This window comes from Ostrea edulis, chromosome 8, assembly GCF_947568905.1.
Source record: "Ostrea edulis chromosome 8, xbOstEdul1.1, whole genome shotgun sequence".
Lineage (NCBI taxonomy): Eukaryota > Metazoa > Mollusca > Bivalvia > Ostreida > Ostreidae > Ostrea > Ostrea edulis.
The window spans coordinates 3,450,407-3,470,457 of record NC_079171.1 but is presented as its reverse complement, the minus strand read 5'-3'; the positions used below and the strand labels follow the sequence as shown (position 1 = coordinate 3,470,457).

General features: G+C 38.2%; 1 protein-coding gene across 1 annotated transcript; it reads left to right on the top strand.

Moving 5' to 3' along the window:
* The first annotated feature begins 539 nt into the window (after nucleotides 1-539).
* LOC125660944 (uncharacterized) lies at nucleotides 540-10,802 on the top strand. Its single transcript, XM_048892793.2, has 2 exons — nucleotides 540-790; nucleotides 9,783-10,802. Exons 1-2 carry the CDS (start codon nucleotides 618-620, stop codon nucleotides 10,456-10,458), a joined length of 849 nt encoding a protein of 282 aa, XP_048748750.1. The 5' UTR covers nucleotides 540-617; the 3' UTR covers nucleotides 10,459-10,802.
* The last annotated feature ends 9,249 nt before the right edge of the window (nucleotides 10,803-20,051 follow it).

Sequence of the window (20,051 nt, the reverse complement as noted above, 5' to 3'; positions counted from 1 at the left end):
GAATACACACATATATTATTCTAAAGGCAAAAAAGTACTATGTTAGGTATAGCTATAGGGATATTTATAAAAGTTTATCTATTATTCTCGATCTTTTGAATTATGAAAACAACGCCTGAACATTGGTTGAAATTTGTCCTCCCTGTACACGGTATACTCCTCTCTCTCTCTCTCTCTCTCTCTCTCACTCGCTCTCTCTCTCTCTCTCTCTCTCTCTCTCTCTCTCTCTCTCTCTCTCTAGCCGACGAAACCTACTAAGAGAATACACACATATAGTATTCTAAAGGCAAAAAAGTACTATGTCTCTCTCTCTCTCTCTCTCTCTCTCTCTCTCTCTCTCTCTCTCTCTCTCTATTTTTTTTTTAAACTGAAGTGTTTGACAGTGATTAACTCGTTAGTTCGCAAAACCACTTCACAATTTTGCTCTGGTTTTGATAAAAATATGAACTCGGTCAAGTAATTAAAACTCTCAATTCGTTCTCTGCATGGTGCTTGCGATTTCCGTCACTTCCACCTCGCTGGGGTCAAACATCCGCTTCTCCAGAGCATTATCCTTAAATGACCCCCTTAAAAAACAACCTTGATATTATTCGCATTCGCAAACGGCAAACTTAAAAATGGAGGTGAGTTTTTTCTGTGGACTGCTCGTCGTTACCATGACGATAGTTAGTTGTTCTGGTGACGGAGAATGTGAGGAAATCATGGTCCCCCTGTGTCGTGGATTGGTGGGCTACACCCACACTAGACTCCCCAACAGGTTCAACCACACAACACAGCGCCGTGTATACAGGTATGTGTCTTATATATACACTACAACCACACAACACAGCGCCGTGTATACAGGTATGTGTCTTATATACACTACAAGCACACAGTGTTAAGTATTCAGATACATATCTATATAATACACAACCACACAGTGTCAAGTATACAGATACATATCTATATAATACACAACCACACAGTGTCAAGTATACAGATACATATCGATATAGTACACAACCACACAACCACACAGTGTCTAGTATACAGATACATATCTATATAATACACAACCACACAACCACACAGTGTCAAGTATACAGATACATATCTATATAATACACAACCACACAGTGTCAAGTATACAGATACATATCTATATAATACACAACCACACAGTGTCAAGTATACAGATACATATCTACATAATACACAACCACACAGTGTCTAGTATACAGATACATATCTATATAGTACACAACCACACAGTGTCAAGTATACAGATACATATCTATATAATACACAACCACACAACCACACAGTGTCTAGTATACAGATACATATCTATATAGTACACAACCACACAACCACACAGTGTCTAGTATACAGATACATATCTATATAATACACAACCACACAGTGTCAAGTATACAGATACATATCTATATAGTACACAACCACACAGTGTCAAGTATACAGATACATATCTATATAATACACAACCACACAGTGTCAAGTATACAGATACATATCTATATAATACACAACCACACAGTGTCAAGTATACAGATACATATCTATATAGTACACAACCACACAGTGTCAAGTATACAGATACATATCTATATAATACACAACCACACAGTGTCAAGTATACAGATACATATCTATATAGTACACAACCACACAGTGTCAAGTATACAGATACATATCTATATAATACACAACCACACAGTGTCAAGTATACAGATACATATCTATATAATACACAACCACACAGTGTCAAGTATACAGATACATATCTATATAATACACAACCACACAGTGTCAAGTATACAGATACATCTCTATATAATACACAACCACACAGTGTCAAGTATACAGATACATATCTATATAGTACACAACCACACAACCACACAGTGTCTAGTATACAGATACATATCTATATAATACACAACCACACAGTGTCAAGTATACAGATACATATCTATATAATACACAACCACACAGTGTCAAGTATACAGATACATATCTATATAATACACAACCACACAACCACACAGTGTCTAGTATACAGATACATATCTATATAATACACAACCACACAACCACACAGTGTCAAGTATACAGATACATATCTATATAGTACACAACCACACAGTGTCAAGTATACAGATACATATCTATATAATACACAACCACACAACCACACAGTGTCTAGTATACAGATACATATCTATATAATACACAACCACACAACCACACAGTGTCAAGTATACAGATACATATCTATATAGTACACAACCACACAACCACACAGTGTCTAGTATACAGATACATATCTATATAATACACAACCACACAACCACACAGTGTCAAGTATACAGATACATATCTATATAGTACACAACCACACAGTGTCAAGTATACAGATACATATCTATATAGTACACAACCACACAACCACACAGTGTCTAGTATACAGATACATATCTATATAATACACAACCACACAACCACACAGTGTCTAGTATACAGATACATATCTATATAGTACACAACCACACAACCACACAATGTCTAGTATACAGATACATATCTATATAATACACAACCACACAACCACACAGTGTCAAGTATACAGATACATATCTATATAGTACACAACCACACAGTGTCAAGTATACAGATACATATCTATATAATACACAACCATACAACCACACAGTGTCAAGTATACAGATACATATCTATATAATACACAACCACACAGTGTCAAGTATACAGATACATATCTATATAATACACAACCACACAACCACACAGTGTCTAGTATACAGATACATATCTATATAATACACAACCACACAACCACACAGTGTCAAGTATACAGATACATATCTATATAATACACAACCACACAACCACACAGTGTCAAGTATACAGATACATATCTATATAGTACACAACCACACAGTGTCAAGTATACAGATACATATCTATATAATACACAACCATACAACCACACAGTGTCAAGTATACAGATACATATCTATATAATACACAACCACACAGTGTCTAGTATACAGATACATATCTATATAATACACAACCACACAACCACACAGTGTCAAGTATACAGATACATATCTATATAATACACAACCACACAGTGTCAAGTATACAGATACATCTCTATATAATACACAACCACACAGTGTCAAGTATACAGATACATATCTATATAATACACAACCACACAGTGTCAAGTATACAGATACATATCTATATAATACACAACCACACAGTGTCAAGTATACAGATACATATCTATATAATACACAACCACACAGTGTCAAGTATAGAGATACATATCTATATAGTACACACCCACACAGTGTCAAGTATACAGATACATATCTATTTAGTACACAACCACACAACCACACAGTGTCAAGTATACAGATACATATCTATATAGTACACAACCACACAACCACACAGTGTCAAGTATACAGATACATATCTATATAGTACACAACCACACAGTGTCTAGTATACAGATACATATCTATATAATACACAACCACACAGTGTCAAGTATACAGATACATATCTATATAATACACAACCACACAGTGTCAAGTATACAGATACATATCTATATAGTACACAACCACACAACCACACAGTGTCAAGTATACAGATACATATCTATATAATACACAACCACAAAGTGTCAAGTATACAGATACATATCTATATAATACACAACCACACAGTGTCAAGTATACAGATACATATCTATTTAGTACACAACCACACAACCACACAGTGTCAAGTATACAGATACATATCTATATAGTACACAACCACACAACCACACAGTGTCAAGTATACAGATACATATCTATATAATACACAACCACACAACCACACAGTGTCTAGTATACAGATACATATCTATATAATACACAACCACACAACCACACAATGTCTAGTATACAGATACATATCTATATAGTACACAACCACACAACCACACAGTGTCAAGTATACAGATACATATCTATATAATACACAACCACACAACCACACAGTGTCTAGTATACAGATACATATCTATATAATACACAACCACACAGTGTCAAGTATACAGATACATATCTATATAGTACACAACCACACAACAACACAGTGTCTAGTATACAGATACATATCTATATAATACACAACCACACAACCACACAGTGTCTAGTATACAGATACATATCTATATAATACACAACCACACAACCACACAATGTCTAGTATACAGATACATATCTATATAATACACAACCACACAACCACACAGTGTCAAGTATACAGATACATATCTATATAATACACAACCACACAGTGTCAAGTATACAGATGCATATCTATATAATACACAACCACACAGTGTCTAGTATACAGATACATATCTATATGGTACACAACCACACAACCACACAGTGTCAAGTATACAGATACATATCGATATAGTACACAACCACACAACCACACAGTGTTTAGTATACAGATACATATCTATATACTACACAACCACACAGCCACACAGTGTCAAGTATACAGATACTTATCTATATAGTACACAGCCACACAAGTATGCAGTAGGAAACTCCTACACTATGCCCTCTTTTACACAAGTGACTACACACGCTACTACGCCACGCCCTCTCACTTATACTACGCCACGCCCTCTCACTTCCATTACGCCACGCCCTCTCACTTCCATTACGCCACGCCCTCTCACTTCCATTACGCCACGCCCTCTCACTTCTACTACGCCACGCCCTCTTACTTCCATTACGCCACGCCCTCTCACTTCTACTACGCCACGCCCTCTCACTTCCATTACGCCACGCCCTCTCACTTCCATTACGCCACGCCCTCTCACTTCCATTACGCCACGCCCTCTCACTTCTACTACGCCACGCCCTCTCACTTCCATTACGCCACGCCCTCTCACTTCCATTACGCCACGCCCTCTCACTTTCACTAGCCCACGCTCTCCTCACTTTCCCGCGAATTGGTATAATGCATATCGGGCAAATCTACTGAAGCCAGAATTTTAAGTATCCTGTCTCCATAACATAACAGCTAGCTAACGAGTTTTACGTCTTTATTCGTTGATTGAATGTTTGTATATATGCATGATTGCTTGACTGACTGACAGACAGACAGACTGACTGACTGTGGACTGGTGAAAAGATTGTGGGCAGAGAAAACAACTGTAACAAGACAGTATGACTGTACAGAAAGGAGACGATGAAAGCTCTGCATGCTGCACGCACGGAAACATCAGCGATAATAACAAAAGAAAAAACCCTAGCCGTGCCGGATAAAAAAAAATCCGGCTTACAAGTCGGCACATTAAGATACTAACCAACATTGTATACTTTTAAATCTGCTCATCTGAGAAATTCTGAAGAACATGTAGATTTGTTTGTGTTTGTTTTCAGTTTTATGTATATAGTGTATGTGACATGCTTTCTGTGTGATAATGCTGTCTGTAGGAACACAATGTAAACTATAGTTTCTAAACTATTAAACTCTGCTATCCTGTACAGATAAAGGGCACTATCATTATCATTGATCGTGTTTGTAGCTGAAAACACGCAACACTTTCGCGACTAAATGCGTAACTTTCGCGTTCTAACACGAAACATTCGTGAATAAACACATAACGCAAACCATTCTGTACATGAATAGTTATACAAGATACAAACTCATCGCTATCACAATAATCGAGGACTGACCTTTCTGCATTTTTAAGTAAAGAACTATTTACACTCACTAGCACGTCTACTGTTTACACTTACATTTACAATGTATCAGAATATTTTTATCAATATGCTATGGAAGTTTCATAGAATGTAGAGTAGAAATCATAATTGCATGCGGAAGGCCGGGGTTCGAATCCCGGCCGCGACAGACCCAAGTAATTAAGACAGGGAGTGACAGTTCCATCGCCAAACGCTCGGCATCAGGTGTGAATGTCACGGGTCCTCGGAGATGACTTTAAAAACGGATGTCCCGTGTCACAGTAGGTGTGGCACGCTAAAGAATCCTCACTGTTCAATGCCCGTAAGCGCCGAGCATAGGCCTAAATTTGAAGCCCTTCACCGGTCTTGATGATGTCTCCATATGAGTGAAAAATTTTCGAGCGAGACGTTAAGCAAGATACAATCAATCAATCATAATTGTAATTAATTAAAACTAGTGTTACTTAACTAACAACAGCTTTTAATAAGGGGATATAAAATTTCTTTCCTTGAAATCAAGCCTTAAAGAATTGCAGAGTTTTAAAAAATAACTGGATATGGATTAGCAACCATTAAATATCTGAAATTACGTCATACCATTCATTACACACTATATTTTAATCTACATTTTCGCATGATGCATTTGATGTCCCGAAACACGAATATCTCTCTCTGTATATAAATCATTTTCTTGGTGATCATAAGTCATTTTCTTGGTGATCGTAAGTCAGTTTCTTGGTGATCGTAAGTCATTTTCTTGGTGATCGTAAGTCAGTTTCTTGGTGATCGTAAGTCATTTTCTTGGTGATCGTAAGTCATTTTCTTGGTGATCATAAGTCATTTTCTTGGTGATCGTAAGTCATTTTCTTGATGATCGTAAGTCAGTTTCTTGGTGATCGTAAGTCAGTTTCTTGGTGATCGCCAGTCATTTTCTCAACATTTTCAAACTTTGTGTCCTTTGATTGACATCACTGGAGAAAATTTATAGACTACTCGTGGCAAGCTGAGACCTACATCTCCTACATGATATTTAATGACACCACATTTATATACAGTATAGAATCAGAAGTCAACACACCTGACCTGTTTACAACAATCATAAGTCAACACAGCTAATCTGTTTACAACAATCAGAAGTTAACACAGCTAATGTGTTTACAACAATTAGAAGTTAACACCGCTAATGTGTTTACAACAATTAGAAGTTAACACCGCTAATGTGTTTACAACAATTAGAAGTTAACACAGCTAATCTGTTTACAACAATCAGAAGTTAACACAGCTAATCTGTTTACAACAATCAGAAGTCAACACAGCTAATCTGTTTACAACAATCAGAAGTTAACACAGCTAATCTGTTTACAACAATCAGAAGTCAACACAGCTAATCTGTTTACAACAATCAGAAGTTAACACAGCTAATCTGTTTACAACAATCAGAAGTCAACACAGCTAATCTGTTTACAACAATTAGAAGTTAACACAGCTAATTTGTTTACAACAATCAGAAGTCAACACAGCTAATCTGTTTATAACAATCAGAAGTCAACACAGCTAATCTGTTTACAACAATCAGAAGTCAACACAGCTAATCTGTTTATAACAATCAGAAGTCAACACAGCTAATCTGTTTACAACAATCAGAAGTTAACACAGCTGATCTGTTTACAACAATCAGAAGTCAACACAGCTGATGTTTACAACAATCAGAAGTCAACACAGCTAATCTGTTTACAACAATCAGAAATCAACACAGCTGATGTTTACAACAATCAGAAGTCAACACAGCTGATGTATACAACAATCAGAAGTCAACACAGCTAATCTGTTTACAACAATCAGAAGTTAACACAGCTAATCTGTTTACAACAATCAGTCAAATGATATCACCAGATAGATGTGTACAAAATACGGCTGAAAAAGTCTATCGCTGTTATTTTTGTTGATTGTAATGAACAAAATATTCCATGTGACTTATATGAGTTATATTGATATGCTAAAGGAAATATTTACTGTACTGGTGTACTGTAGACTAGAACACACCCCCTCTAACCAATTACAGGCCGCTTACCATGAGTGCAAGTCTCACACAATTAACAGTGACTGGTGTACTAGTCAATCAGTCAAATACTAATAAGTCTAACATCATTAACAGTGTCTGGTGTACTAGTCAATCAGTCAAATACTAATAAGTCTAACACCATTAACAGTGACTGGAGTACTAGTCAATCAGTCAAATACTAATAAGTCTAACACCATTAACAGTGACTGGAGTACTAGTCAATCAGTCAAATACTAATAAGTCTAACACCATTAACAGTGACTGGAGTACTAGTCAATCAGTCAAATACTAATAAGTCTAACACCATTAACAGTGACTGGAGTACTAGTCAATCAGTCAAATACTAATAAGTCTAACATCATTAACAGTGACTGGAGTACTAGTCAATCAGTCAAATACTAATAAGTCTAACACCATTAACAGTGACTGGAGTACTAGTCAATCAGTCAAATACTAATAAGTCTAACACCATTAACAGTGACTGGAGTACTAGTCAATCAGTCAAATACTAATAAGTCTAACACCATTAACAGTGACTGGAGTACTAGTCAATCAGTCAAATACTAATAAGTCTAACACCATTAACAGTGACTGGAGTACTAGTCAATCAGTCAAATACTAATAAGTCTAACACCATTAACAGTGACTGGAGTACTAGTCAATCAGTCAAATACTAATAAGTCTAACACCATTAACAGTGACTGGTGTACTAGTCAATCAGTCAAATACTAATAAGTCTAACACCATTAACAGTGACTGGTGTACTAGTCAATCAGTCAAATACTAATAAGTCTAACACCATTAACAGTGACTGGAGTACTAGTCAATCAGTCAAATACTAATAAGTCTAACACCATTAACAGTGTCTGGTGTTGTAGTAAATCAGTGAAAAACTAAAAAAAAGATAAGGGAAACAAATTTATGTTGTACATAAGAAATAAATGTATTAAACTTATGGGATATTATCCGTAGCAAGGATTTGGGGAATTAAGTACATACTTTCAGTACAAAATATTGTTCAATTTTGCAAAAGACCCGAATTTAAAACTTCGAAGCAATCGGGTAATCCTCGCTAAATTTAGAATTAGTAAGTATTGCCTACGGTTGGACACATGCCAAACAAATTAATAACTACGGTAAATATGAAATGTTTCCAAGATGTGAAAGAGTCTGTCAACACTGTATCTCAAATTCAACAGAGGATGGATTACATTTTTCTACTCGAATGTCCACTGTATATAATCCTAGAGGAGAAGTGTTTTTAATAAGATATTTCAGATTCAGATTCTTGATTTCCTTAAGCTATACAGCGGTTATAAATACAACATATTTACACAGATATACAAATAAGATAGTAGAGGGTGAGTAGACATACAGATGCAATTTTGAGGATACAAAATTTAATGCTATTCAACATACATATCTGTTAAATCATCCCACATCTAACACTGCTTGACGATGCTGAGTTTACATAGATTATGTCAAATGAAGATCCTGGGTTTGCTGTTTTATTATGCCAATATTCAATTATAAATTTCAATATAAGAACACAACATACATGTACAATATAGTTATATGCATGTATAGCATGCAAGTTGATTACTGCCGCATAGTTACTATGCATGCGCTACATGTACACATGTTTTCTGTGTATGTATCTATAAATAGATTTGACGGCCCTGTTTTTGTGTTCTCGTGTCCTTCGTCATGTGTTTCTCTGGTGTTGGACTTTGTGCATCATAATGCTCCTCTGTGGGCCCCAATTGGCTGAATAAATAGTCTATTCTATTGCGGGCATATAATCGACGAATTGTGGTTTATATCAACGTTTCGCGTTCATAACAAAATATTTACGCATTATGGCGTAAAACCAGAAATTCTAATGATTCTAAAAATAGTACGTCTACTTTCTTCTATTTTAGGATAATAGAGCCATACTGGCCTTTCATAGACAATGACTGCCACAAGAACTTCCGGCTCACTCTTTGCGGAGCTTTTCTGCCGAAATGCACACCGGGAAATTCCACGGTAGAACTTCCGTGCCGCGAGACCTGCTTCAGTGCCAAGCGAGCTTGTAGTCCGAAACTCAAACAGGGCGGATTAAAATGGCCGAACAAGTACCTCAAGTGTAAACGTTTTAGGCGGAAGAAACACGGATCGTGCCGTAAGCCAGTCCGCAAACGATTGACTCCGCAGCCTCTCCGTTATGGTTTCTGTGAGCAGAATACATTTAGCGCATGCGCAAACCTCTCCATTCAGCTCCGGAGTTTGCCTAACATGTTTCTCCAGAGTGATGAGAGAATAATCCAGATCGAAATGGATCAGTACGAGTTACTTCTACAATCTCGTTGTCATGACAACTTACCGTTTTTGCTATGTGGCATTTTCGCGCCATTTTGTCCAACCGTTCAGCAACCTTACGTTCTACCTTGTCGTGAGACATGTGACGAGGTGAAATCGGCTTGTCAAGGTGCATTCCGAAGGTTGTATCGCGATCTGCGGTGGCCAGCCAAATTACAGTGCCATCGGTATCCCTCGGGATCTTCCCAGTTCCCGTGTGCTACACCAAATGATGCCGTCTCCCTGGTGCAGAATTAGTCTCGAAGTACGGCCTTGTCTCCTATGGAGACTTAGATTTGTATGTATATATAAACTGTGCGTTATATTACCTCGCATATGATGCATATGCAATGGAATCCTCTGAAGAGATTTGATGATTGGGGACAATAAAAACGAATGTATCCAAGTTTTTTGTTCTGGGAAAAATGGGATAATCAGCTCAGACGATCGGGACTCGTGGAGATTCGCACTACAGACGCTGACGTCATAAACAATAAAGTGTTCCACTTGGGTGATCACCCTCAACTTCCTCAAACTATTTACATGTACATTTAGACAATAATGTTATCTATTCATTGTAATAAAGGATGACGTATTTCTTCCGTAGTGTCTCATCTCCTTCATCTGTCACTCTCCAGACAAACCCCGCCCACTCTGTTCTGGCAAATAACCCCTTTGTTTAAAATATGTCTACGTCGTCAAGGCAAATTTCAAACGGAGGTGATCTTCATTATATTCTGGTATGCGAGGACACAGGCCCCTAAATGGCACGGTTCTCTGAAGACCGTGAAAACCGAGGTCCCGTGTCACAGAAAGTGTGGCACGATAAAAATCCCTACCTGCTCAAAGCTGTAAGCGCCGAGCATAGGCCGAAATTCTGCAGCCCTTCACCGACAATGGTGACGTTTCCATATGAGTGAAACATTCTCTAGTGAGACTTTAAACAATATTTAGCAAGTCGATCATCTAATAATATTTCGAACATGAAAAACTTGCTTGAAAATGCACGTGCCTATTTGATGGAAAAGACATCCCTTTTTTCTGCACTTGGCAAGTATTTGCAATTGGCGGTCATCTTTAAACAACGGTGTGATCCAATCACACTGCTCCTTTACAGATTTAGGACACGCCCAGATATTTAAATTTCTAATATTTTGGCCTCTGATGTATTTACCATCGTCATTTCCTCATGAATGCGATGCAGAGGTGTAGGAATCTTGATAAATACAGTACGCCTAATTTAAGACATGGGAACCCCGTTAAGTGGGGAGAATTTTGAACATTCTGTGATGTTTACAAGTTCCTAATTCGTTGTTTGTCTTACATCACACTATTCACTCAGACGTCCTTACGGCTAGATTACCTGGATCAGATTCATGTATGCTGCACGTCTGTTGGATTCAGAAGCTTTATTGAGATTATAAGGCTTTTCTTAATTGCTAAATATTAGGTGTTGACACGTGATTTTTCATGATATGCAATACTGCTCCTGGCTTCACACCTCAGGTTGTCATGGCAACTAAGTGAAAGCTGTATTTTTGTGATAATTGGACTTCGTGTGAAATGTTTTTAAAAAGATGTATGTACATGCATTCACACCTTTGTATGCAAGAAATTAATCTTTGTCGCACGTTTATTTTTTATTTACATGTCTGATCGGCTTCACAAATTCATTACACTTACCACTTTTCACAATTTTCACTAAATTTTCCACTTCATTTAAGTTCACATAAACCTACAGTAACATAGAGCATCCATAATGTAACTATAAAATAAAAAAAAAATATTAACTAATAATTAATCTTAATAATCACCAAAACTTACGTCATCATCTCCGGATTTCTGATTATCCCGGAAACTGACCATTTCATCATGGGACCTCACTTTTACATGTCTCAGAATGACGTCATCCTCGGCTGTGTTAGATTACCCCCCCCCCCCCCCCCCCCCCTCCTCCCCTTGTAAAACTACATCAGCAAGTTTTAGTTAATGTTCTACTAGTTGTACACAATCACTGTATAGATTAAAATATAAGGGGGGGGGGGTTCATTTGTGTCCAGGGGCTTGTGTTTGACTCTCCCTCTCTTAGTTTTATTCCTTATCTTCAGGTTTTTGGGTTTTTTTAAATTCATTTTTGGTAATATCATCAAAACCTAAAATGTGGCAAATCACCAGGACAAGACTTGATACTCAATAAATTTATTAAAAGTAGCTCAAACACACTTCCATCTGTAATAACAAAACTTTGTAAATAAAATCCTTCTCTCTGATGAAATACCTTGATACTGGAGTCTAGTATATAGACATCTTCCATCTATAACCAACAAACTATTACTAGCGGTGTGGGTAAACTTTTTGATCGCCTAAATTCGTACTTAAAAAGAAATAACCTACTTGGCAACTACCAATTCGGATTCAGGGGTTATCATCTTACTGCCGATAATATATTCATTCTAAAAACTCTCATTATAACAAATATTCAAATCATAAAAAAACCAATATGTATCATAATACATGTTTTGTTAGCCAGACAGAAATTAAGAAAGTGTAGGCACAGTATAGTTTGGTGGTCTGGGGCCACCCTTAGGCCCCCAGTGGGTCCAAGGTAAAACCCTTGGTGGGGGGGGGGGGGGCAGAGGGGACGAAGCCCATAGAAGCTCCTGGGGTTTTCCAATGAAATCACCTATTTTTGGGGCATGCAAACAGGGTTTCTTGTCAATTTCCAAAATGAAATATACAAAATTATTTTCTAACGGGTTTTATTATGGCAACCGTGTGTACTAGGGTTGACTTTACATTTTTTTTAAAAGTTGTTTTCGACTGGTATATCAAAGGTAAATGTTACTGATAGCAAAAAATACCTGAATCCGTCTTCTGCATGTATGATGTACATGGACATTAACATGATATTCCACATGGTAATGATCTGACTTCAAAAAGAACTTTAAATTTTATTGAATTGAAAACTTTGCAAATATGTACAGGTGGGAAATTTTACAATTTCATAAAACACGTTCTTTCCCGTGGCGTCATGTAAAGTATTATATTTGCATAGGATTTAACATGAATTAATTGTATAAATGTATAAACTGCAATAGGGCCCGCGAAATAAGGGCGGATCCAGGAATTTATTAAAGGGAGGGGGTTCAACCCCCAAAATACGCTTTTTAAAAAAGGTTTCAAGCATTTTTTTTTTTTTTGACAAAGGGGGAGGACTCCCTGACACCCCACCCCCTCATCAAGTATACCAAATTACGAGTAGGGCAAACACAAACACGGACCCCTGGACACACCAGAAGTTGGATCAGGTGGTCAGAATTAATGAGCGCGCCCTTCTGACTGCAGGTCTAGTTACATGTCTGCCTGACATTTTGTCTGTGTCAGCATTTTTATTTTATTTTTCTCCATCCCATGCCTTTCCCTTACGTCGCCTGTGTTTAGCCTGTGTTGTTTTTTTTACTGATTCTACTCCGTGAATTCGTCTCAAATTACCAAGTTTCACGAGGATTTTTAGAATAATGAAAACGGAATTATTGCTCTTTCTCATTTTTCACTTCACGACTTCATTACTTTTACGGGTTATGTGTTATCAGTCGCTTAATTCGTCCTACGATTAAAAAAAAACCCACAAAATATCATAATCCAACCTGTGTTTTTACGCATTTAAAATGTGCTGCCTATATAGTATAAATATATATTAATATCTGTAAAAGATGCTGACTAATTTCAAAACAGAAATCCACACAAACGTCGTGCAACACTGCAAACAAGAGATTATTCTTAGAGTCATCTAATAATGAAAACACGAAAGTATTACGTTGCGACAAAATTGTAAAGGAAAATAATTATTGAATATTTTCGAGAAAAAGATCAAATTGTTTAAATGAAAGGTGAAGATAACGAACAGTGATCAATCTCCTAACTCCTATAAGCAATGCAAGATAGAAAGTTGGACAAACACGGACCCCTGGACACACCAGAGGTAGGATCAGGTGCCTAGGAGGAGTAAGCATCCCCTGTTGACCAGTCACACCCAACGTGAGCCGTATATCTTGATCAGGTCAACGGAGTGTAAATGTATTTTCATGATATCGAGACAGTCTACTGACCAATGGTTGGTGCTGTGGGGGGTGGGGGGGATGGGGTGGGGGGTGGGGGGGTGACGGCGGTCTGGTTTGCAATCAGCATTTAACACTCGGATCACCTCGGCCGGTTCCGTCTTAGATGTAGGGTACCGGAATCTGACGAAGTTTTCAGAATTGACATTTACTGTTTAACATACTCCATTGTCGTTGGTTTACTGAGGCAGGCTAGCGCTGGTTCAAATGCTGTCTGGCATGTTTCGTGGCAATTATTACGCCATTCTTTACATACTGATTTTGACTGTGTATTACTCCGTTTACCTGATCGAGATATAAGGCTCATGGCGGATGTGATCGGTCAACAGGGGGTGCTTTCTCATCCAAAGCACCTGATCGCACCCCCGGTGTGTCCAGGGGTCCGGGTTTGTCTGATCCCACCCCTGGTGTGTCCAGGGGTCCGGGTTTGTCTGATCGCACCCCCGGTGTGTCCAGGGGTCAGTGTTTGTCTGATCGCACCCCCGGTGTGTCCAGGGGTCCGGGTTTGTCTGATCGCACCCCCGGTGTGTCCAGGGGTCCGTGTTTACACAACTCTTAATTCTGTATTCTTTAAAGGATTCATGAGATTTATCACTGTTCGTTATCTCCATTGTTCATTGATCATTTTTCGTCTTTTAACATTACTCCTTGCTTTGAACACTGTTTGTTATCTTTTTTCATGTTGTGCTGACTTCTTTTCATTTCCAGGGCGTTATTTCTAGATCCGCCCCTCAGCAGACTAAACTCAATATCATTTTATTTATTGTGACGTACAGTACACGACACGAGTTTTATACACCCCACCGTGGAAAGACCACGGAGGAAAATTCACGGAGATACACCGTGTGCTCCGTGTTCCACGGTGTGTTATTTGCGAATACACACAGCTCCTAAGAGCTTTGTTCTGGCCACGGGCGCCTTGCGAGAGATGGGAAAATGTGCCGCAGGCCAAATAATCAAGATAAGGGTGGAATTTTAAGAAAAGAAAAAATGTCAATATTTTCCCCCCTGATACTTATATTGTTTTTCAGCATATTGAGCCGATTCCAACGATACCAAACACTATATATTATGTTTTTAAGAAAACCTGGTTTTGACTTTTTTTCTTTTAGTCTTCTTTCTTCATTAAAATATTCTTAAATTCTATGTTTAAATAATGCGTACTTGCAGGCAATTCCTGTTTTGAATGCGAATTAGTATATTCAGTAAATGAAAAACATACATGTACAACATGTGATAGGGATATTCAATAATTACCGATGTGCTCTCTCTCTCTCTCTCTCTCTCTCTCTCTCTCTCTCTCTGTGACAAATGCGCTGTTTAACATAATTACCTCCATCATATTGTGTTGATATGCATCTTGACAAATATAACTTTATCCAATATAGAAATTAGAGCATTGTCGATGATTAACCAATTGGAATTAATTTATTACGTAATTAATAGAAGCAAAAATACAAACCATCGAATGATTTATTTTTAAAATCCCGAGTTAATTACATTTGACCGAGACTTATGTTCGATGTACTTTGATAGAGGTTTTCATTAAAAAAAAAAAATGTTCATCGGGAGTGTCTGGATAATGCAATGATTTTTGTATAATAAGTATATACCATGCAAATTCCTAGGGTCTTTCTCACAGTATAACTAAATTACGGTTAGCTGGTTTGGGTTTTGACTTCTCATGAAAAGTGTGAAATATATTGGGTCGGCGCGATATCAGATCTAGTCTAAGATCACGGGTATCTTACGCCGACCCAATATATTTCACACTTTCCGCAAGAAGCTATGCACTTCTGTTGATTTCAAATACACAGATTAGCTGACTCCCATTGTTCTACTGAGGCGAAAACCCCTTCGAATTTGCATGGAATGTACAAGTTATACACAGGTCATTGTTATAGTCATACATCATAGTACCGCTAAACCGACAAACATTTTTTTTTATTTTGAATAAGTTATTGAATGACGAAGTATGACCAAACTGCAGATTGAACTTTATAGAGCCCCGTGCTAACATTACTTATATTTTTCAATGTATCAGAAGGGGTATGTTGCCGGTTAAGTTGTGTAAATTTCTTGACAAGCAATAAAATAACAACAAAAATGGTGCTTAAATTGTCCGATTACGAAAACCTTTGAAGTTTTCATAGTACACCCTCTCCGATTCTACGTGCTTGTAATCAATATTTAAGGATGTAAATCCTCGGTGTCAAATGCAACTAGTTCATGAAAAAAAAACTAATATAATGACTTAACGATTATTTGCTTTTATTCATATACGCTATCGATTATTAAAATGTTTAATTTAATCTTTAGATGCATTAGATAATGAAAGCAAGAGAGAGAGAGAGAGAGAGCAATGGTAATCATAAAAAATAGGGGTTTTTTTCATCTTCGTTAGCCGAGATTATTCGTGCACGAAGGCACAGTTGACTCAAAACCCATTGCTAGCGGAGATTAGATGAATTTTTTCCCCGTATTATGTTATAACTGACCAAAACCTAGTACGTTTGTTTTACAACTTTCATTCAGAAGACGCGCAAGTTATTGAGTTACTGAATAAACGAGAAAACGTCTGCAGTTTTATTTCAATCGTTGTCAACTCTTTACTTTGTGATATTTCAAGACTACATGTACTCAATTCAATTTATTGGATCTCATCACCATTATGCAATGGTATATAAAAATATAAAGACAAAAAGCTGTTATATATACATTTAGTAAATAATACATGCGTATAATAAAGTATTTATCAAGTTAGGAAAAAAACCTTAAAAAACCGTGTTATTATTAATGTGAAGTATGGGCATTCTAATGAAATTTTCCTAATGAAAGTACGGAGTTTTCTAAAGGTTTGTTTAAAAGTAAAGATAGTTTTAATATTTATTTGTTTAAGTGATAAAAATTTGATTCTTTGCTCACATTGCTTCACAGTTGAGTACATAATGAAATTCATATCCAATGTAAACATGTACATGTATATAGCTGACCTTAATCACATATTCCTAATTACAATGAAAACCTTACGTAAAAATAAACTATTGCTTATGGTACACATTTCTTTGAACTGCTGTTTATCAAATTGAAATTACTGTCATGTGATTGTCGTTGTTCATGACCCTTCTTTTATTTGGTGAAATTGTGCTGCACGTGCCATGAAACAATGTACCGACGAGTGGTAGGAATAACACAGGTGTTTATATACAGGATGTCGAGAATTTGGGCGTTTCATAAAAAGGTGTGAACGTCTGCAGGGAAGTCTACATACGGATATGAACCGAAAACACCAACGTATCATTAAACAACAATTACAAGAATTGAATGATTTATAGCTAATTTCTAAATAAGTAATGGGGTGAGGGCATGTATCCTGGCCAAGCGAAAAGGTTTTTTGGGTGAATCATTTCGGAAATTATTTCTTTGTTTTATCACACGGAGGTACACGGTGGCATCGACGGAGGTACAGGTGACATCCACGGAGATCCTCCGTGGACTTATAGGACTTCAAAGGTGCCGACAATTTTAAAGGTCCACCGTGTTTGGGGCAAATTTGTTCCACCGCGTTGAGTGGAACTCGCATAAAACTCGTGTCGTGTACTGTAGCTCCTATATGTTGAACAGGTCACTTCCGCTTCCGTATTGCCCATAGTCCTCTGGGTCTCCGCACACAGAGTTGGCTTGTGTGCAAACGACCTCTGTTTCTTCTACCTCTTTCACGAGACAGGCCCCCTGTTTCCCCTGCACTGGAGCTGAGCTACTTGCTTGGACATTTGGACTGAGATGGATAATTTTTGGAGAGGTTATATAGGCCTAAAAAATTATGTTTCCAGTAACCCGATCGACTCTATATTTGAGCCCCCGACCCTGATTGGTTTCAATGGATTGGCGGAGAAAAAAGTCCAGAATCTCGGGGGTTTTCGATATCAATTTTAATGAACTGTAATCACTTTCCGATGTGGAGGCAAAGACTACCGATACCGTATAATGGGGTATTTTTGCGTATCAAAATTTTGCGAAAATACCCCAAAACACTCTTAACTTTTATATGCGTATTTCTTTGTTTGCGATTCTCCAAGTTACAAATGAATTGACACTTGACAGGTTTCATTACGTACAGAACACACGTTACTAGTGTGTTACCCCTCAACAGGTGTGTGTACAGAGGGATGTCGCCTGACCACCGTTTAAGATAATTTAAGGTAGCTCACTACGCTAAAGCTTACACTCTTTATGACACTACGTCACAAGATGGCGATTTAAATGTTTTGTGAAATCATTTGTATCGATCGATTTGTTTGTCTATTGTCTTAGCTCAGTGGTTAAAACATCGGACTCGTGAACCGCAGATATCGAGTGTAAATCCGACAGAGTCTTTTGTTCCTATGTGTTTTTTGAAAATCATGTCTTTATCCAAATTTGCATATTTTTTGCCTTTTTTTGGGGGGGGGGGGACATATACATTTATCATATATCATCATATTTTTTATGATAAAATCAATTCGTACTGATTTGAGAAACTATTGCAGGGTGTAGTGAGCCACCTTAAGTACTACACCCGATGTGGTGAGTTGAGAAACTATTTCAGGGTGTAGTGAGCCACCTTAAGTACTACACCCGATGTGGTGAGTTGAGAAACTATTGCAGGGTGTAGTGAGCCACCTTAAGTACTACACCCGATGTGGTGAGTTGAGAAACTAGTTCAGGGTGTAGTGAGCCACCTTAAGTACTACACCCGATGTGGTGAGTTTCTACTCACTGAGTTAGTATTATCTTGTAAGATATGGTACACAATACTCGCAAAGAAATCAAAAATCGGAATATCGCAAAAAAGAAACCCGTCGTACGGTATACAAAACAAACTGGCGGCATAACCATCGTCAACTGACGGCATAACCATCGTGAACCGGCGGCATAACCATCGTCAACTGGCGGCATAACCATCGTCAACTGGCGGCATAACCATCGTCAACTGGCGGCATAACCATCGTCAACCGGCGGCATAACCATCGTCAACTGGCGGCATAACCATCGTCAACTCGCGGCATAACCATCGTCAGCTGGCGGCATAACCAGCGTCAACTGGTGGCATAACCATCGTCAACTGGCGGCATAACCATCGTCAGCTGACGGCATAACCATCGTCAACTGGCGGCATAACCATCGTCAACTGACGGCATAACCATCGTCAACCGGCGGTATAACCATCGTCAACTGACGGCATAACCATCGTCAGCTGACGGCATAACCATCGTCAACTGACGGCATAACCATCGTCAACTGGCGGCATAACCATAGTCAACTGGCGGCATAACCATCGTCAACTGGCGGCATAACCATCGTCAACCGGCGGTATAACCATCGTCAGCTGACGGCATAACCATCGTCAACTGGCGGCATAACCATCGTCAACTGGCGGCATAACCATCGTCAACTGGCAGCATAACCATCGTCAACTGGCGGCATAACCATCGTCAACCGGCGGCATAACCATCGTCAACCGGCGGCATAACCATCGTCAACTGGCGGCATAACCATCGTCAACTGGCGTTATAACCATCGTCAGCTGGCGGCATAACCATCGTCAACTGGCGGCATAACCATCGTCAACTGGCGGCATAACCATCGTCAACTGGCGGCATATCCATCGTCAACTGGCGGCATAACCATCGTCAACTGGCGGCATAACCATCGTCAACTGGCGGCATAACCATCGTCAACTGGCGGCATAAC